This window comes from Carcharodon carcharias, chromosome 16 (genome assembly GCF_017639515.1).
Source record: "Carcharodon carcharias isolate sCarCar2 chromosome 16, sCarCar2.pri, whole genome shotgun sequence".
NCBI lineage: Eukaryota > Metazoa > Chordata > Chondrichthyes > Lamniformes > Lamnidae > Carcharodon > Carcharodon carcharias.
The window spans coordinates 8,175,446-8,196,898 of record NC_054482.1 but is presented as its reverse complement, the minus strand read 5'-3'; the positions used below and the strand labels follow the sequence as shown (position 1 = coordinate 8,196,898).

Sequence of the window (21,453 nt, the reverse complement as noted above, 5' to 3'; positions counted from 1 at the left end):
CCAAATGCAGACTGGGTGACCGCTTTGCGGAACACCTTCGGTCTGTCCGTAAACCTGACCCAGATTTCCCTGTCGCTTGCCATTTCAACATACCACCCTGCTCTCAAGCCCACTTGTCTGTCTTTGGCCTGCTGCAATGTTCCATTGAAGATCAACACAAACTGGAGGAACAGCATCTCATCTTCTGACTAGGCACTCTACAGCCTTCTGGTCTTAAAATTGAGTTCAGCAATTTTAGATCATGAACTCTCTCCTCCATCCCCACCCCCTTTCCGATCCCCCTTTTTCCATAAAAAATATATTTTAAAAATATAAATTACTTTTCCCACCCATTTTTAAATCTATCGTTTTATCTCTACCTTTTAGCCCATTTCGATCCCCCCCCCCTCCCACTAAGGCCATCTGCCACTTGTTTGTCCTGCCTTCTACCCTTAATGTCACCATTAGCACATTCCTTAGATAATATCACCACCATCAATACCCCTTTGTCCTTTTGTCTACGACATCTTTGGCAATCTCTTCTTTGCCTCCATCTATCACTGGCCCTCTATCCAGCTCTATCTGTACCACCCCCCTCTACCAGCTTATATTTCACCACATTTCTATATTTCTTTAGTTCTAATGAAGAGTCATCTGGATTCGAAATGTTAACTATGTTCCTCTCTGCAGATGCTGAGTTTTTCCAGCTATTTTTGTTTTTGTTTCAGATTTCCAGCATCTGCAGTATTTTGCTTTTATCTTTGGTTTATCGTTGCATGTTTGTAAGATTTAATGACACGGTGTTAGAAAAAAGAACAAGTTTTGGTTAGCCATAAAAATGTTGTTCTGGTGTAAGGACATCAACCTGAAAAGTTAGGAATATGGGAAAAAGAGTAGGCCATTCAGCCCATCAAGCCCGCTCCACCATTCAACTTGATCATAGCTGATCATCTACCTCAACCCCACTTTCCCATGTTATCTCCCTATCCCTTGATGTAATTTGTCTCTAGAAATCTATTGATTTCTGTCTTGAACGTGCTCAATGATTGAGCTTCCATGGCTCTCTGGAAAATTCCAAAGATTCACCACCCTCTGACTGGAGAAATTCCTCCATGTCTCTGTTTTAAATGGCCTTCTCCTTATTCTGAGATATGATTCCCTGGTTCTAGACCAGTCAGGGGGAACATCCTACCTACATTCTTCCTGTCACGCCCTGTACAAATTTTGTAAGTCTCGCTGAGATTACCCCTCCTTTGAAACTTCAGTGAATACAGGCCCAGTTTCCTCAATCTCTCCTCATAAGACAATCCCGCCATCCCAGGGATTAGTCTGGTGAGCCTCTGCTGCGCTCCCGCTTTGGCAAGTATATCCTTCCTTCGATCAGGAAACCAATACTGTACACAATATTCCAGGTGCGGTCTCACCAAGGCTCTATACATTGTAGTAAGACATCTTTACTTCTCTACTCAAATCCCCTTGCAAAGAAGGCCAACATACCATTTGCCTTCTTTAGTGCTTGCTTCACCTGCATACTAGCTTTGTGACTCTAGAACAAGGACACTCAGGTCCCTTCAGACACCAACACTTCCCAACCTCTCACCCTTTAAGAAATATTTTGTCTTTGTTTTTCCTATCAAAGTGGATAACTTTACACTTATTCCCATTATATTCCATCTGCCATGTTCTTACCCGTTCATTTAGCCTATCCAAGACCACTTGAAGCCTTCATGCAACCCCCTCACAACTTAACTTGTGTTTTAACTCTGTTTTTCTCTCCACAAATGCTGCCAGACATGCTGAATATTTCCAGCATTTTCTGTTTTTTAAAAGTTTCAGATTTCCACCACATGCCATATTTTGCTTTTGAAATTTCAGTATGTTGGGCATTATTTATTTTAGCATGTTTTCAGATAGTTATAAAACCTACCGGTGACAGGATAGCATGATGGATATTGGAGTACAATTGGCAGCATGGATTACTGATGAATATTTGATTCCTCACCCTGCTGACTTCTAATTCACAGCCCTGCTAAATGGAGGTCAAGTATCTCCTCGGTGGGAGGTAGAATTGCATGGACTACTCGCCTCTTAGCAGACAGTGAAGAGTTGCAATTGCAATGGTCTGTGTGCAGGTAAATCTCTTTCCTTCGTTGCTTTGAGACAGCGAAGAGTGGAGTGGAGGAAAAGGTCTCCAGCAAAAAGACAGTGGACAAGAAGGTACTTGTCTTCAAATAAATTTATAGATCCTTAAAAAATAGAGCATAGTTTACAGGTTATGTGGATCTTAGGTTGTATTTGGTGTTCTAAGAGTTACTGTACAAATTTACACAAACCAAAGGAAGGCTCAAGGCTTAGCAATTAAGTCAGATCATTGGGAAATTAATGTTTGATGGAGCAGAGCCAATATCTAAATTTAGTATAATATTGATTTACCCAGTCAAATTTTTAAGCTTGAGTTGAGTTTTGCAGTTGTCTATCTCTGGAAATGTACCTGAAGTTTGGTTTTATCTTTACTATGTGCCTGCTATGGCTCAAGTGGTAGCACAATCTCCTCTGAATCAAAAAGATAAGAGCCGTAGGTTTAAGTTCCACTCCAGACACTCACTACATAAGATAAAAGCAAAAAACTGCGGATGCTGGGAATCGAAAACAAAAACAAAAATACCTGGAAAAACTCAGCACGTCTGGCAGCATCTGGAAGGGAGCGCGGTTAACGTTTCGAGTCCGCATAACTCTTCAACAGAACAATGGAAAAATAGAAAAGGGGTGAAATATAAGCTGGTTTAATGGGGGAGGGGGGTTGGGACAAGTAGAGCTGGATAGAGGGCCAGTGATAGGTGGAGATAACCAAAAGATGTCACAGACAAAAGGACAAAGAGGTGTTGAAGGTGGTGATATTATCTAAAAGAATGTGCTAGTTAAGGGTAGAAAGCAGGACAAACAAGGTACAGATAGCCCTAGTGGGGGTGGGATGGGGTGAAGGAATCGAAAAAGGCTAAAAGGTAGAGATAAAACAATGGATGGAAATACATTTTAAAATAATGGAAATAGGTGGGAAAAGAAAAATCTATATAAATTATTGGAAAAAACAAAAAGGAGGGGGAAAAATCAGAAAGGCGGTGGGGATGGAGGAGAGAGTTCACGATCTAAAATTGTTGAACTCAATATTCAGTCCGAAAGGCTGTAAAGTGCCTAGTCGGAAGATGAGGTGCTGTTCCTCCAGTTTGCGTTGAGCTTCACTGGAACAATGCAGCAGGCCAAGGATGGACATGTGGGCATGAGATAATTCTGGCTGATACTCCAGTGTTGTATTGAGGGAAATTTGCAATGTAGGAAGTGTTGTGACCCTTTGTGTCCAATGTCAGGTGGGTGTAAAGGATCCCATGACAGAATTGGGGAAAAAGAGAAGGGAAATACTCCCAACCCCCTACCAAATATTTATCCTTTGACCATCGCTAAAACACATGATCTTTAATTAGCCCACTCACTGCTGCATTTCCTACATTAGAACATTGATGCATTTCAAAACCTTTCAGGGCAAAATACCAAAAGCTTAGAAATCTAAAGCATACATTGTAACTCTTTGCTGTTAGTGTAACGGAAACGGATGCCAATTATACTGTGAAAAAATGCAGGAAATGAAGTCAAGGTCTACATGGCAATGTAGATAGAGCAATCTTTCCATCTTGGGCAAATGGAAAGGATTGCTGAATGTAATCATTTTCCCAGTGCATGCATTACTTGAAAGACTACTGTATATAAATAAAATTAAAGCCCCACCAGAAATTACACATGGAGAATTGAATCAATTCTCATGCAATGCTTAAGATGGCAAAAAGCCATTTTTCAAATGCTCTTGTTCAAAATTAAGATATGCAGTTCTGTGCTGAAATATATCATTAGAAATCAAGGATATGCAGTAAAAACTAGAGAGTTTGGTGATCGTCATTTGAGCAGATTTTTTTTTGCTGACTGATGGAAAGTGAGTTATGTTACTGTTCTCGATTAAATTCTTGTATCATTACATGGGGAAATGTAACTTTTGCCGTCCGTGGGACCTTGTCATGTTTGTCTACAATAATAAATAATATTGACTACAAAAGTAATTACCGGCTGTGAAGCACTTTGCAAAGCCCTGAGAATATGGTGCTATATAAATGGAAGGTTGTTCTTTTCTGAAACAAATTTTAATGATATAGCTCTGTCATATATGACTAAGTTGCTGATTTAATCTAAACTCTGTTTTTGGTAACAAAATTGTCTATGCTTCAAGAGTGCTCACATCAAGAAGAAGTAGGTCATGCAGCTATGGAGTGGGTTACAGCGGAGCCCAAACTTGTTTGACAGAATAGAATAAATGCGTGTACACACTTACAGTTGCATACCTAAATTTTCTGCATGAGTCACTGCATAGTCATCAAGAATTGAGATCCTGAGGTGCTGCTGTCTTTCCACTTCTGTCTTCTCTGTGCTGAGGTGAATTATAGTGACTGGTTCTACAACAATTAAAATCTGCTAACTCAACAGACGGGATAGGGTCTGGGATCTAGTCCAAATGGCTCAATGCCACATTGAACAGTACTTTTTTTCTAGTGCTTGATTGGATAGGAGGTTTGTATTTCATCCTGACATCAGCATCCTCGTTTTTTTATGCTTCAGTCCATCTTATCCAATGATTATTCCTAAGATTTACTGTATCATGGGAATTGAAGTGTAATTTTTTAATAAACTAATTTCTGGTAAGGAATCAATTTCTTGTGCTCTACATATTTTTGCAAACTAACTATCACATTCAAATTATATATATATTTAAATTTGTAAGTAGGACTCCCTTCATTTTATTCCTTATTTGCTGCACCATTTACCAACTCTGCTTGAGAAGATGGGAAGCTTCTTTTTATACTATTCTACATTTGATTCTTGGAGGTATGTGAAGGCAAATGAAGTAATGCTCCATCTTCCTTTCCTTTCATCACCCATGGTTTGACGTGACTGAGATCGGAAACTGTATGATGGACTGCTGGAGCAAACCCATTCATCACCATTCTATGCCCTGTTGATTGATGCTCAGTAAACTACCTTGCTACTACCTGTTCATTATTTCAGTTGAAGCTTAGCTCTTTTTATTGTTTTTTTAAATAATTTATCTAAGTGATGGCAGTAGTAGAAATGGTGAACAGGTGAGGGAAGACTATCGGGTCCTTCAATCCTGAACTGTCTGGACGTGTTGCAGCAACGTGCATCATTGATCCTCCGACCCCCTTGTCATAGACACGCAATTTCCTGAAAGATGGATAGAACTTTTTAGCAATTGATAGGCATTGTGAACAGCATAATGAAATGTGGATGAGAAACCTTAGATGCAAACAACTTCCCAGCAAGTGCAGCATGGGCGTAGTCACTGTTATGGAAAGAGATGACAATGTCAATGCTCTTAACATTAACACACATATTAAAAGACAGTATGTTTTTTCTTTTTCTTACCATGGTAACAATAAATAATGTTAATTTTCTCTATATTTATGTTGAACATGTGTCTCTTATTTTTATTCAGGGAAAAAATTGAAAATGCAGAGCAAGTAGTTTTCATGAAAGGGCAGGACACAATTGTGCAACATCCAGAAACCAATCACACTTACTCCTTTGTTTACGACTTTTCCTTTTGGTCGTTCGATGAGTTACATCCCGAATTTTCAAGCCAGGAAACTATATATAAGAAAATAGGATTTCCTCTGCTAGAAAAAGCCTTTGAGGGATACAACACATGCCTGTTTGCTTATGGCCAGACAGGCTCTGGCAAGTCATATACGTAAGTTTGGGTAAAAATTTATAATGGTCGTTTTAATCATGCATTTTATAATATCTAGGTTATTATATATCTGACTATCATTCCGATATCAATTTTCACTAACATTGTCACTGGTAAAATCAAGATTATGGTTTAGTTAAAGGAGCATTCCAAAATCCAACTATAGCTTCTGAGAATAAATTAACTGAAAATTATTTGTTTAGATGGACATCTAGTCAATCATACTGTGTTCCATAGACCATTCAAGATTCAAGTGCTGTTTTAAATTTTGTTATTTGCTGTAACTATGATACTTGTTAACAATATCAAATGCTTCTCTTTCTTATATATATCCCTCTCTACAGCCCACTTTCTTTTGAAGTTGCTTTATTCAGATGACATAATTAGAAACTTTTGAGCACCATATTATCACATTGCCGTCATTTACATTGCTTAATGTGGGTTATTCAATAACTTGCATTTTTAGTGCAAAAAAATCACTGCCATTATTCCTGATAATCTGAAATGGGAAAGTGTGGACATACCACCATAACAAGAGTCCAGAGCACTGTCCACCCCAGTGAGCAAAAGAGCTCATGGTTTTGTGTAACAAACAAAAACTGAAGTAAAAATCAAGTGAGCAATGATTGCTGTTGAGCTAAAACCTAATCATTACTTTTAATCTAAAACAAAACTGATTTGAAGTTTCACCTGAAATGGTTCAATGAGAAGTACAGGATATTCCCAATTGGAATATTTTCTCCTGTTTTGACTTGTACAACTTGCTATTGAATGGCTATTTTTAATATATTCAATGTTATTTATTTCATACAAGTTTAGTTCATGATGTTTTAATATATTTTTTGTTACTTGAAAGGATGATGGGCTTCAGTGATGAGGGGATCATACCAAGGTTCTGTGAACAGTTATTCGCCAAAGTAGCAAAGCCTGAAATGCAACAGGTAGTATTTTTAAGGGCAAATTTTATTCTTAGTAGTGATGTAGTCTCATTGAATTAATTTTTTTTAAGTTTACAGTATAAATTTTTAAAACAAGTTTCCTTTTCTTTTAACATCTTCCTGGAGCTGAGATTAAATGCTTAATTTGACTCAAAGCAAGTATTGGCTAGGCGGGGGCTAAGAAACCTGTAAGACCCCAATGATTTTAACTCGGGCCTTGTCTACACCTGGCAGGTCAGTTTCAGCCTTAAATCTGTGGGAAATGGCAGAGGAATGACAAGTGGAAGAAGGTTGCTGGCTAAGACATAAGGAATGGTTCATGGCCCTTGAATAAGTCAGAAAGGATGGGAGTTTGAAGTGAAAATTGTGATCGGAAAGTGGAGGGAATGGGAAAGGCTAAACATTCCATTTGGGGCTCATTCTTGGCCCAGGCTCCTCCCCTGGCTGTGTTCAGCTGGGGAGAGCCACAATTGTTTCACTTGCTCAGGTCACTGATTAAAATGGAAGACAACCCTCAATTATATCAACAATCTGCACAATTAAAGGACTCTGAAAGATTCAGGTGAGTATCCTTGCTGCCTGCTCAGAAAAGCAAGTTAAAATTGCAGACTAAAATAAAACTAGAAAATGCTGTAAATACTCAGCAGATCAGGCAGCATATCTGGGGAGAGAGAGAGAGAGAGAGAGTTAACATCCCATCATCATCATGTTCGTCATTCAATCTCTCCCACCTTATGCCTGATCAAAGATGTTCCCTTTTGTTCTTTTCTCTGTCTCTGTACTTGCTTAAAACCTGTAATGTCTCTAACTTTCCCAGTTCTGATGGAAGATCATCAACCTGAAACATTAACTACGTTTCTCTCTTCATAGGTGCTGTCTAGTCTGCTGAGTATTTCCAATACTATCCCTTTTTATTTCAGATTATCAGCAGTCTTTTGCTTTGGTGTTAAAATTCCAGACTCTGGGAAAGGAGCAGGATGACAGCAAGTGGATATGTCTCCCGGCATATTTTAACTCCCCACCTGATGGAAAGGGTTAAGATTCTCCTTTCAGACTGCGAAGTTAATTTTAAAGGCAGAAATATTCTGATCTGTTTATTTAGCTACTTAGTTCACCAGAACAAGGATGACCATGGATGATATATTTTGTATTACAATAACATTTGGACATAAATTTGACCTTAATGTGAAAAATCTTTCCATTTCATGGGTAACAAGTAGAATCCTATGTTGATAAAGGTATATTTCTTTTCATTTTTCAAAGGCTACTTACCATATTGAAATGAGTTATTTTGAAGTCTACAACGAGAAAATTCATGATTTGTTGGTTGGTGGAAATGGAAAGATGCAAGTAAAGCAGTCTGTAAGTCTGAAGGAAATTGTTTATATAATGAAAGTTTATTTTGTGTTTTCGAATTTAATTTCTCTCAAGTGTTATAAACTCGATTAGGGTGAAACACCCAGAGAGAGGAATGCGATAATCCAAAAGCTCACTCTTCCTCTCCACTCTTATTTTGAATTTAGTTCTTCATGGTTTGCGTTATTCCTTGACTGAGTGGGAAGGAAGGTGGTTCAGGCTTCTGCTGGTGCCAATCTTGCACATCCTCCTTGGAAAAGGGTTAAAATTTACCTGTTGAATCACCTTTTCCTTTTCTTTCTACTCCTAATCTTTCATTTGGAAAGGAATATTTAGTGCCCTCATTGGTGGGAAGTATAAAAAAGCAGGCATTGCACCTTTTGCACTTGTATGAATTGGGAAGCTCCTTTCTTTAAAATTTGTTAATCCTGGCATGCCAGATGTTGGAAACTTGTATACAAGTATTGGCTTTGAGTCCTTGGCTTACTACTGTGGGATAGTGAATCAGATTTTTGTGCTGCAAATTTTGTGACAGCCTTTTCTTATGGACCATCGTATTCCTAAACTTGACACTGTTGTGTATCACTAAACAGAGATGGAAAATTGCTGCAGTCTTTAATCTGTGGGCCTACATGAAATATTGCCAATTTGAATTTTCCCCTCCATGTTAACCTGTGGAGACCAAAGCTGGTTCTCATGCTGACTTCAACACCCTGCTTGAGACTAGTTATGTCAATGCAAAATATAAAATTGGAATCTTCCTGGCTTATGTGGCTCTGTCTTTCCAAAATTTAAACAGTTGAGCTCATATTGACACGATTTTGTGTTGCATGTGTTTATAGGTTCTGTTGTAATATTTATTCTCATGTTTAATTAAACACTGTATTCTGTTACTTACAGCTCCGAGTAAGAGAACATCCAGTCTTTGGACCCTATGTGGCTGATCTCACTTTGTAAGTTATGGTTAATGAGTTACCGTAGGGTAATGTAACTACCCTGCACAAAATATTTTTTATGAAAACATGACATTTATGAAAAAGCTTTATTCATTTTTTTCAACCTCTTAGATAAATAAAAAATTCTGTCATCCTTAAACGTAGTGAGAAATCATTTAGGAAATTTTCCTTTTCAGAATTTTGTTGCATGTACTCACATCTTGCTCAGATGTCTTTCTCCCCACCCTCACCATTCTAGATATTTAAACTGTTTTGGCTTTCATATTTTATGTTATGCTTTTAGCTGTTTCTTTTTATTGCCAGTAGCATATCACTATTGTTTGAAAAGCTCGTTTTTTTTTTATTCTTTCGTGGGATGTGGGTATCGCTGGCTAGGCCAGCATTTATTGCCCATCCCTAGTTGCCTTTGAGGGTGGTGGTGAACTGCCTTCTTGAACCACTGCAACCCATGTGTGTAAGTGCACCCACAGTGCTATTAGGAAGGGAGTTCCAGGATTTTGACTCAGCGACTGAAGCAATGGTGATATATTTCCAAATCTTTCATTTGGAAAGGAGTATTTAGTGCCCTGGATGGTAGGAAGGATAAAAAGGCAGTTCAGGATGGTGTGTGGTTTGGAGGGGAGCTTGCAGGTGATGGTGTTCCCGTGTGTCTGCTGGCCTTGTCCTTCTAGGCGATAGAGGTTGCAGGTTTGGAAGGTGCTGTTGAAGGAGTCTTGCTGAGTTGTTGCTGTGCATCTTGTAGATGGTACACAGCTGCATTGGTGGTCATGGATGGGATGCCAGTCAAGCAGGCTGCTTTGTCCTGGATAGTGTTGAGGTTCTTGAATGTTATTGGAGTTGCACTCATCCAGGCAAGTGAAATGCATTCTGTCATACCCCTGACTTGTGCCTTGTAGATGGTGGACTGGCTTTGGGAGTCATGAGGTGAGTGGCTGTGCAGAATTTCCAGCCTCTGACCAGCTCTTGCAGCCACAGTATTTATATGGCTGGTCCAGTGTCCAGTTCAGTTTCTGGTCAATGATAACCCATAGGTTGTTGAAAGTGGTGGATTCAGCAATGGTAATGCCCTTAAATGTCAAGGGGAGATGTTAGATTCTTTCTAGCTGGGGATGGCCATTACCTGGGACATGTGTGGCACAAGTGTTACTTGCTACTTATCAGCACAAGCCTGAATGTTGTCCAGATCTTGCTGCAAACTTGTAAGCTTTTTTAAAAATTCTATTCAATTTTTTGTGAAAGTGAATATTTTCATTATTTTTGAATAAATCTCCATGTTTCCAGGTAGTTGTCATTTTCTTCAAAGATTAGGTGAAAGAAAGTTGAGAGAGAAGGTTGGATTTTGCATCTCTGTGCTGGACGGAATGGAGTGGGATTTTGAACTTGTGTCCTCTCATTCTGTGACCTTAATCATTGATGTACTAGTACCACAAATCACACTGGTATGGAAATTCCTATGGATATCTGGGAAACCAAACAGGGCTTTATTATTGTGCAAAATTGAGCATTTACCCATGTGTAAATGTGGGACAGTATTTATTAATTGATCCAAACACTTAACTGATGATAAATTTTAAATCACTGTATTCATTGCCTAGAAGAGACTCCAAAGCCTGGACTAAATCTCCTACAGCATACATGGTCTACTTTTCTCAATTATGTACTTTTTATTTTTCAGGAATGTTGTCACCTCTTATGCAGATATTCAGGTAAGCACTATATCTGTTTAATTTTTTTTAAAGTTCTCTTTTGTAATACATAAAGATTTGGCTTTACACAGTTGAGTTTGTTTTATTTTATAGTAAACTGTCACTATTGCAGGTAATTATTTTTAAAATGAATTATTTCCTCTTTAGGGCTGGCTGGAACTAGGGAACAAGCAAAGGGCTACTGCAGCCACAGGCATGAATGAAAAGAGTTCCAGGTCTCACTCAGTATTCACACTCATCATGACACAAACCAAGGTGCAATATCACAGTAATAAATTTTGATTTATTTTGTATGAATTTTACATTTGCTAGTGGTAATTGCATTTCTGCATCACACTGCTGTCTTTTTTAATACTGTAGAATGACTAACATTCCTTAACGCGAAAAAGCCAAGTACATAGCTGGCATTCTGGAAATGCTGTACAAGTACAACCTGGGCAGCTCTATTAAAATGTATAATAAAATGTAACAGTCTGATAACTTTTTTGTATAACTGTGACTGACCAGCGAATATAAATAATTCCACCATGACTGTTAATAGTGTAACTGTTTTGCTCAACTTGTTAATGGACTTTTCAAGTTTTTTGTTTGACTTGCAGACAGAATTTGTAGAAGAGGAGGAACATGATCACTGCGTGACAAGCAAAGTGAATCTTGTGGATCTTGCAGGAAGTGAACGTTGCTTTACAGCTCAGACCAGTGGCAATAGACTAAAGGTATGCACTTCGCAAATATTATTTATCTGTAAACGGCGTAAGAGTCTGTGTCCTTGTCTAAATAGTTTTCTAACAGCACTCTAAACAAAACATTAAATTCTGCAATTATTGTTCTCTCTCTTAGGAAGCCACCCTTTTTTAGTAAGGTTTACGAACTATATTTGTATGTGGCCTAGATTTCTTTTTCAGTAGCTATTTAGGAATGACAATATAGGTACTGGCCACTCAGCCCAACCATTCTCTATTGGTGTTTATAACATGAGCAGTAGCCCTAATACTGCTCTATTCCCTGATCCTTTTATCATCGAACTATCCACCTAACTTACTTTTAAATATAGACATGTTCTCTGCATCAATCATTGACGTGTATATTCCACATCCTTACAACTCTTTGTATCGTCCTAAACTCTCTCATTTAATCTTACGCAAATTCGTTCTCCACAATGCAATTTTTGGACACCATGTGCAAACATTGTTAACTGAAGGTCATAGAACTCACCACTGCAACACAATGTCTAAATACAACTTCACTACTTAGGTCTGAAATCTGAGGGTATGAAAACACAGTGGTGAATGCATGCTTTGTTTGGTTACTGTCAATTCTGCGCATTTGCTGGTTTCTTCTTTCTATCTGAGTTGCTTTTGATTTGTTTCCCAAAGCTGTACTTGATTCCCCCAACCAGGAATACCTCCAAGTCTTAGACTATCTTGGTTTGAACACACATTGCTGTTATTTCATCAGTGAAACCCTGTCACTCCACCTAACAGCATTTTAAAATCACTTTTACTACATGTACAACAACAGTTGAGAAGGCAGCCCAGCATCACTTTTTCAAGGGCAGTTAGGGATGTGCAATAAATGCCAGATTTTTCAGTTTACTATATCCCTAGAATGAAAAATGTAGGTGCCTTATTTCTAGGCCTTTTGCTGGTGGCGTTCTTGAGCTGGCTGTCTGAAGTTGAGAGAGTAGCATTGTTTGAGTCTGTGCATTTTGCCTGCTAAATTCCTCCATTAATTGTCCTGAATAAGTTTAGAGGTTTACTCTGTGGGCAACTAAAAGGGTGGGGTGAGGTGGCGTGGGGGTTGCTGGCAGTGGTAAAGTATCCTGTCAATATGTGCCATATCATCTTTGTTCTCTGCTGAACGCCTGGTGACATTCAATTGCATTGAATTATCATTTTCACATGTTTCCTGACTACCTTTTTCTAGTCAAATGCTGACTATTTCTCTAAGATTTTAGTCATTACTTTGCGATTATTAATCTTTTGAATCATTTATGGCTGGTGCAATACATTGTTTTCCCAAACAAATTAAACGCCATTTTATCCTACTATAAAATACAACAATTTAAATTTTTACTTCCAAAAAAAAGCAAGATGTTATCTAATCTCATGAGATTCTGAAGGCTCGTGAATCACCTAGGTCTTCCCTGTCGTGGTGGTTCTTGCCATAATCTGAACACTTTTTGCTTCCAGTGCAACCATATGCTCACTTCAGGAATGATTATTTTCAATTAATTTTTGCAGACTTAGATTTGACCAGTTTAATGTAACACGTTTTTTTTTTTGAAAAAAGCTTATTCCCCTTAAATGGTCTTCAGTCTAGTTTGAACATTCTGAAGTACAGTTTTATAGTATTCTATATATGACTTTTCATGAGCGCCACTACCCTTTAACTATAAAACACTGCAATTTTCTTTCTTACAGGAGGGTGTAAGCATAAATAAATCTCTCTTCACCTTGGGAAAGGTTATTTCTGCACTTTCAGAATATTTTCAGGCTAAGAAGAAAGTCTTTATCCCTTATCGGGAATCAGTGCTAACATGGTGAGTTCTAAATTATTGTACAGCACTGAAAGTGAATGTTGAACAAACAGTTATAGTTCCATGGCATTTGCGCTTTTTGTGGTCTCACGTGTGATTTTTAAACTCTCAGTAAAGCTGATCTAAGTAAATAGCTTGCTATACCGAAAATATTGGATACTCTAGCAGGATTAATTAATTGAAGATTATGCAAGATAATACTCTTAATACATTGAAGTTTTTTTAAGCTACATGATTACTGTATGCTAGTATTTTCTACATGTACATTATTTGCTACTGCTTAATGCTATTTCAGAGCACTGATTCTTTTCTTTTGGTCGTTTCAAATATGCTGTAGGTTATTGAAAGACAGTCTTGGTGGCAATTCCAAAACAGCCATGATAGCTACCATCAGCCCATCTGCTTCTAATGTGGAGGAAACTCTTAGTACGCTTAGATATGCCAAACAGGCTCGCCAGATTATCAACATTGCGAAAGTGAATGAGGACTCGAGTGCAAAATTGATTAGAGGTTGTTTGACATTTCCCATACCAGTTAACTTGCATGTGCTTTTCTTTGACATTACTTTATGTTTTTAATTTTGCAATGGAAATTTGAATTGTATAAAAATGCAACATGGCCGTCTCAAGGTTTGGTTATTTTCTAGAAAAAAGTTGAAGTTCAGTAATTTGAGGCTTTTCACCTATGCTATAAAAGGAGGGTGGGGAAGCATAATGAATGCTATATAACTCCCATTTTTTTCAAAAGATCTGATCATCTTTGTTCATTTAAAATTATGTTGGTCATTAGAGGACAACTATATCATGATGTAAGTAAATCGTCTTCTTTTTGGCATATCTTAGCACTTAACCATTTATTCTATCTTGTACTTTAAATACATTTGTAACAATGAAGTGTCTGTATGTTGGAACTTTGCTGTGGAAGAAATAGCTGCGAATAATGCATGAAGCCATTTCCTTCCCAATCTCAGACAGTACGAAGGTTGTTTGGGTCAGTAGTCATCTCTTATACCTGATTTATTAAAGTCATTGGAACTTAATGAAAATACATAAATGAAAATTAAGCTGAATGGGAAAAGAGAGTAGGTATTTACATTGACTCCAATAAAATGTTGATCAAGAGTTCATGTTCTGATTGTGATAACAGTATTTTACTTTGCAATAACTGAAATTAGTTTGGAATCTGAATAATATTTGACATTAAGTGGGTTTCACTCTGTAATGACCAACACACTTTAAAGGCTTATAGTTTCGTGAGGCATTTTATTCATTATTACAGGAAATATCCAACTCTTCAATTCTCCAGCAAGTGGTGCTGTTCTTCTGGCTTTAGTTGGACATATGTAGAAAATAAAATTCACTATTTGATTGCAAGTATTTTTATGTGAAACTATTATTCACTGATGTATTCCAATCTGAACAGTGAAACTTTTGATTTAATTGGTATGTTTGTAGTAACTGGTTTTAGCACCACAGAGTTTTGATAAATGTAATTCTGACTTTTTTTTGAATTCTTGCTGAATCAGATCTGAAATTAGAAATTGATAAGTTGAAAGCTGCCCAGATGAGTAGCCAAGGAATTCAGTCTGAGAGGTATAAAGTATCCCAAAAGGAAATAAAAGCCCTGAAATTGAAGCTCAATCAACAGGAAAGGGAAATGGCAGAGTCACAGAGGTAAGATGACAAACCTGATGGAGGCCTGATCTAGAATATTAAGTCTGGAATGATGAAATGAAATTTGGCTCATCAAGCTCACTTTGTTAAAAGAGCATTTATAATTGATTGTATCTGGTACCTGCATGCCAAATAAAAGATTATTGGAAACCCTATCACCTACAGTTTCCCATCATCCTGACGAGTACCTCTATTCCTCCAACGTTACCTGTTCAATATCCTGGAATTCTATATCTAACACCATTGTGGGAGCACCATCAAGGACTGCAGCTGCTCAATGAAAAGGCCCATTACAGTTGCTACAGGGCATTTAGAGATGCGCACTAAATGTGTCCTTTCCAACATCACCTATACCCTGGGAACTAAATAAAATAAAAGCAAGTTAATTTTTGTGACTCAAGTTATGCGGACCTTCTAAAATGTTTGAGTATTGTGCTATTTTTCCATTTTACCTTGTGTCAAAATATGATGCAGTGAATTTTATACAAAAACAATCTTTTTAGGACTTAGATGGGGGAAGGCATTGTCCCACCAACTGTACAACTCAAAGTCGACTCCAATTCTCTGGTTAAAATGAGATTGGGCAGTTACAATCCACATTTCGCTGGCCAAGTAACTTGAATAAAAAAAACACCTTATCGCTCACAGCATTTCTTCTGGTTCATTGAAAGATTGATATGTGGACTATGTAAAGTTGAGCAGTTGTTGTAAGATCCACAGCTGCTTTTCAGATTATTAAAATAGTGATTACCAAGAGGCAATAACTGCATAATTTGCTTAACCGGAACAAATGCCAAATTCTAAGCTAATACATCAAAATGTTTATATGTTGTTATTTAGGCCAAAAGATAAAGGGTAAACGAAATGTTAGTCTTTATGCAGAACTGGCTTGAGTCTCTCTTGCAATGGGATAATTCCCATTTTAACATATCTAAATAGAAGTAGTTTCTTTGATTATTTTCCTTTTGTAACCTTTTAATAATTTCAGTTTATGTATTGATGATATAATAGCAACCTAATTGTATGCAAGGTAGATTTTGTTAGTATTACTATTTGTGCCAGAAAATGTTGCTTGCATTTAAGAATCAAAAATTTTGCCTTCACTAATAATGGAATATTGGAATGTTCCAGTGTATGATAAACTGTTGCATTGTCTATGCTGTTTATGCCTCTAGCCTGTAGAGGGTAACTGGTCCAGCCTTTTCCCTTTTTTTTTAAATATCCAATGTTATGAACAGGGAAGGAGAGTTCAAATAAAACCTTAATTCCCTTCCCTTCTATCTGTAATCAGTGTGGTTTAATTTTGAAAAGGCAGATATGTACATTTCCAAAACCCCCATTGCTGTGTGGTCAATTTTAAAAAGTAACAGTAGCAGACTTTTGTGGGTATAAATAAAGAGGATTATTTATGCACCCGCTCACCCTGTAAGATCCAAACACTATGTCAGTCATACACCACACTCAAGAAAGATGCAATTAAAGAAGGTAATGTTAACAATTCACGTGCCTTTGAGAGTCCCTTTAAGGAAGCTTTTCCACTCTGGAATTGTATTTTGGATAAGTTCAGATAGCTGGGATCAGATATCTAGATTAACTGCAAGATTCCTTCGAAGGGAAGACTGTTCAGCAGGTCACATAGCTAAGTGCTCATGGCTGTTGTATCAGGAGGTCTGATTTCTTTACAGGTGAACTTGAAGTTTTGGAATTGGGCTGGGAGACTTTTAAAAGATTCTTAAACCTCTTGGCTCTTGAAAGGCAAAGGTGGCACTGCCCTTTCCCTGCAGCTGTTGTCTTGTTGGTGTTATTCTGCAGACTGCCCCAGGTCTGTTCTGAGTTCTGGGATAAAAGGATTTTAGTATCAGAGAATCAGTTTCAATCTCATAGCCAATGGCCATTGATATTCAAAAGAAGCAAATGGTGGTCTTTCGCATTTAACTTGTGGATAACTAGTCTCATCAGCTTTTCTTGTTGTATTGCAAACCTGGAGACATAGAGTCTAGGAGTCCACTGACTTTGTTTTGGGGTAAGCCTCAACAATGTTAACTGTGAATTCCACAAAGGAGTATTGTTTAGGCATGTCCATTCAAGGGGGAGACCCCCCACCCATTGATTCAATTCAGCACTTTCTGGAAGCTTGATAGTGTGTGTTGAGGTTGTAAATGTCATCTGACCCTCTTGGCAGCCATTTTAACAAATCATAAAGGCAGTTCCAGAAACAACTTTAAACATGGACTATCATCATATTGATGAACATGACTTGCCTTTTGCTGGGCATGATGCCAGGTTGCATAATAGTTTGTCAAATATAGTTATAGCTCTTGCTCCCCAAAGAGGGCCATTGAGCTGAATGTAAATGGTGATTCTGGTGATTATTTGGTGAAACTCACAAAAATGCTGTTACATTGTTACTAACATTTTGAGACTGGTGTACCAAAGTTCTTTGCAAACAAAAAATATTTGTCATGGCATCTTTAGGAGATGGAGAGAGAGGTTGGAGCAAGCTGAAAAGAGAAAACTTGAGGAAGCAAGAGAACTACAGGTAATCAGTTTTTTGTCATTCATTCTTTCACTTCCATGGTAATGTTATGGATTAATAGCTTCTTCGTGCAAGTAGTCCAGGGAATATATTAACTAAGGAGTGTAATGAAAAGATTCCCAGCCTCTGGTGATGGTTCTACCCTTCAGGTTGAAATTGTTGTTTAAGACATGTCTGTTAAGATATCCTTGGGGAAACTGTAAACCAAGATAACCAACTTTACTGAATGACCCCCAAATGAAGAAATTACCAGTAAGATTTCTCTTTTTGTAACTTTTACTTGAATCAGAACCAACATAAATTAAACATGAATTAACAGGCAAATAATACTTAAGATAAAAAGGTAAATTTCACTTTAAATAATGGATACAACAAAGTTATGTCTTACACAACCACAAGTATCCACATCATCCCCTGCTGACATGTGGCACTATGCAGCTACACAATTCCACAATATGCTGTTCTTTATTCACACAGGATAGGTCAGGAGTCCCATCTGACAACAGTTTTCATCTCTGATTTTCATTAGCAAGACACACTTCTATGAACCCTCCCTCCCTTGGGTCATGACAGTCCTGATGATGTAGCTTTCCAGAGTTCCTTTTCAACCAACCAATAACACCCCTGTTCACTGTTTGGCCACTTCTGAGAAAACACCCAGCCTTTTAGCATCCCCAAGCTATTCATGCAGCTTTCCAGGTTTTTGACCTATTTAGCCAATTCACGCAGCATCTCCAATTGTCTCCTTTTCTGCCAAACAGAAAAACTGACCTCTTCCTGAGAGAGATTTGTTTCTTCAAAAATTGTACTGATTGCCTTCTGCCTTCAACTCCTCTTTCTGTCTACAGCTCTCATTTGTTCTAGTCACACAGCTTCTGTCTGAACTTCCTTCCTGTTGGTACTACTTTCAGTTGCTGTGTCACATGGACTAGAATTTCTTATCCAAGAAAATTACAGTTGATCCCTTTACAATTGATGCAAACTCTTAAAAGTTATTTTCAAGCATTATTAAAAATTACAGATTCCACAGACATTTTAAAGAAATTACAGATTTTCCTTACTGTACTGCTTCTGGGTCCAAGATCATCATGTTGGTCAACTGGCAACAAAGCCTTAGGGTTTTGAAGATTCATCTGGGTTCAGATTTTGGATTGATGAATTTACCACAGTTGGTAGATCTTGGTTCTGTTTTCCTATCATGTTGGAGCCAAATGGATCTTTTGTTTAATAAAAAATCTTTAAAAATTTGACCAACTAATGGGTCATTGGTAAGAGTGTGAGAATATGTCCTAAAAGGAAGCTTTCCAAGAAGAGATGATCAAATGTTAATTCTTTGACAAATTGAGAAAGTTGTTTAGATTCTTGCATTAAATGTAACTGTGGTATTTGGTAGCAGAAAGATCATTTTACCTATTAATAGGAATCTCTATCTACAGAAAGCTGGAATCACTTTTAAAGTGGATAACAGTTTGCCAAATTTAGTAAATCTCAATGAAGATCCCCAGATTTCAGAGGTGCTCTTGTACATGATAAAAGAAGGTCAGACAAGAGTGGGAAAACAAAGACCAAACTCAAGGCATGATATCCAGCTATCTGGGGCACTCATTGCTGATGATCATTGGTGAGTTCCAAAGTTTTGAATTCTCTGCATAGCTAGACGTGTAAACAATAATGGCTTTTTATTTTCCCCTGAATCTATTTATATTCTTGATTTGCTTCCTAAGGTTGGGATTGAAAATTGAATCTGAATTTATAAGTGCCTTATGGCATCTTTGGGGAAATATCTCAGACTGTTTCACCTAAGATGAATTGCTGTGGATTACAGTGATTATCATTACCTAGGCAAACATAGTAGATCATTTGCAAATGGCAGGACCTCGTAAATATCAAGAAATTAAATGAGCACTTAACCTGTTTTTGTATGGTTCTAGAATAGAATCATAATATAGTACAAAGAAGGAGGCCCTTTGCCCCATCGACTCTATGGTCAAGTGTTTAGACGCAACAAGAAAATTGCCACCCAGAAGAGGTAGAATATAGTGTATTAGTTTGAAATAACATTTAAATAATAGGTAAAATTATTTGGATAAACAGAAGCTATGCAGTAAAATGCTTTTACTTTAAATGTTCTATTTTAGTTGTGTATACATTTTGTCCCATAATTAATAAAGATACATATAAGTAGCTTAGTTACTGTAATATAGTTTATTTTGCTGTATTTGTGAGTGAGCTGAGAACTTCCTTTAAAGCAAGATTGGTTCATGGAGCTGTTTATGGTGTAGAAGTTAAGTTATAGTTTAGTAGAAGTTAACCTTGTGTAACTCTATTGCACTGCCTGACAAGTGGCCTGCTGTTTTAATTTTGCTCCTTTATGATAACTGACTATTGCTGAAAAAAGAGAGTCTACTTGCCAACCAATTAGCACTCAAGAGTATAAATTTGTTTCCCTTACATTTGGTACTCCTGTGAATTGCCCTGATGAGTGCAAGACAAAAAGCTTCAACAAAAAAAGTCTCTCTTTTTCAGCAATACTCAAGTTCTGTACTGCCAGATAATTATAACTGACACTGTAGTCCGTGTCCGTCGGGCAGTATTACTTGTAGTTTTTGGGATGACAATTCAACCAACTGTATAATTATGTACTGCAGTAATGTCTATTTTATTTATTGAGGCACTACATTTTTGCACACTTCCTGCTGTGTAATGCTTGCTCCTGTCATATTTTTCTGTCATGGTTTTACCTGTCTGATTCTACCTTTGTCATGGTATTTTGCCATTTTTAATAATTGATTTTTGCATAAATTTAAGAGATCAGACAGTTGGGGTGAGGGGAGGGGCAAATTAAACAGGAAGATGCAGATAGGGGAACATTTAAAATAAGCACTTTTAACTGTGAGTGGCTCAGCTGCACAGGGGGGAGGAAAAAGAGGGGAAGAGCGATAGTGGTAGGAGGCTTGATAGCAAGGGGAACAGACAGTCGTTTCTGCAGCCGTAGATGTGACTCCAGGATGGTATGTTGCCTCCCTGGTGCCAGGGTCAAGGATGTCGCTGAACAGCTGCAGGGCATCCTAAAGTGGGAGGGCAAACTAGACAAAGATCGTGGCACATATTGGTACCAACGACATAGGTAGAAAGAGGGATGAGGTCCTGCAAGCAGAATTTAGGGAGCTAGGAAACCGATTTAAAAACAGGACCTCAAAACTAGTAATCTCTGGATTACTTCCGGTGCCACGTGCTAGTGAGTATAGAAATAGGTTAGTCCAGATGAATGCGTGGCTGGAGAAATGGTGCAGGAGGGAGGGCTTTAGTTTTCTGGACATTGGGACCGTTTCTGGGGGCGGTGGGACCTGTACAAGGCGAACGGGTTGCTCCTGAACCGGAATGGGACCAACATCCTTGCGGGGAGATTTGCCAGTGCTGTTGGGGAGAGTTTAAACTAACTTGGCAAGGGGATGGAATCCCGAGAGGAGGTTCAGCAGGGGGAGATGCACAGCCAAAATTAGAAGAGAGAGCAAGTGAGTCTGGAAGGCATAAGGGAGTTTGGCAAGGTTGGATGGTATTTTATTGCCAGGAGTCACGAATAAGGCACATGAGATGAGGGCACAAATTAACACATGGAAGTATGATGTCATTGCTGTCACAGAGACATGGTTGAGAGAGGGGCAGAATTGGCAGCTCAATATTCCAGGATATAGGGTCTTCAGACGAGACAGGGAAGGAGGTAAAAGAGGAGGGGGTATTGCAATATTGATGAAGGAATCAATTACAGCAGGAAGGAGGGATGACATCTTAGAAGGCTCCTCAAATGAAGCCATATGGGTTGAGCTGAAAAACAAAAAAGGAGCAATCACATTGCTGGGAGTGTACTATAGGCTCCCAAACAATCAGAAAAATAGAAGAGCAGATATGTAGGAAAACTTCAGAGAAGTGTAAAAATAATAGGGTCGTAATGGTGGAGAAT

The 21,453-nt window shown here is 38.0% G+C and overlaps 1 protein-coding gene across 3 annotated transcripts in view; it reads left to right on the top strand.

Moving 5' to 3' along the window:
- kif14 (kinesin family member 14) overlaps nucleotides 1–21,453 on the top strand; it is a 93,566-nt gene that overhangs the window by 9,111 nt on the left and 63,002 nt on the right. For all 3 annotated transcript variants that reach the window (XM_041208949.1, XM_041208951.1, XM_041208948.1), the window contains 12 exons: nucleotides 5,534–5,788; nucleotides 6,645–6,729; nucleotides 7,990–8,088; nucleotides 8,983–9,035; nucleotides 10,714–10,744; nucleotides 10,892–10,999; nucleotides 11,344–11,460; nucleotides 13,168–13,286; nucleotides 13,621–13,793; nucleotides 14,809–14,956; nucleotides 17,432–17,495; nucleotides 18,929–19,113. In XM_041208949.1, coding sequence (XP_041064883.1) covers nucleotides 5,534–5,788; nucleotides 6,645–6,729; nucleotides 7,990–8,088; nucleotides 8,983–9,035; nucleotides 10,714–10,744; nucleotides 10,892–10,999; nucleotides 11,344–11,460; nucleotides 13,168–13,286; nucleotides 13,621–13,793; nucleotides 14,809–14,956; nucleotides 17,432–17,495; nucleotides 18,929–19,113 — 1,437 coding nt within the window. The remainder of the gene's footprint in view (nucleotides 1–5,533; nucleotides 5,789–6,644; nucleotides 6,730–7,989; nucleotides 8,089–8,982; nucleotides 9,036–10,713; nucleotides 10,745–10,891; nucleotides 11,000–11,343; nucleotides 11,461–13,167; nucleotides 13,287–13,620; nucleotides 13,794–14,808; nucleotides 14,957–17,431; nucleotides 17,496–18,928; nucleotides 19,114–21,453) is intronic.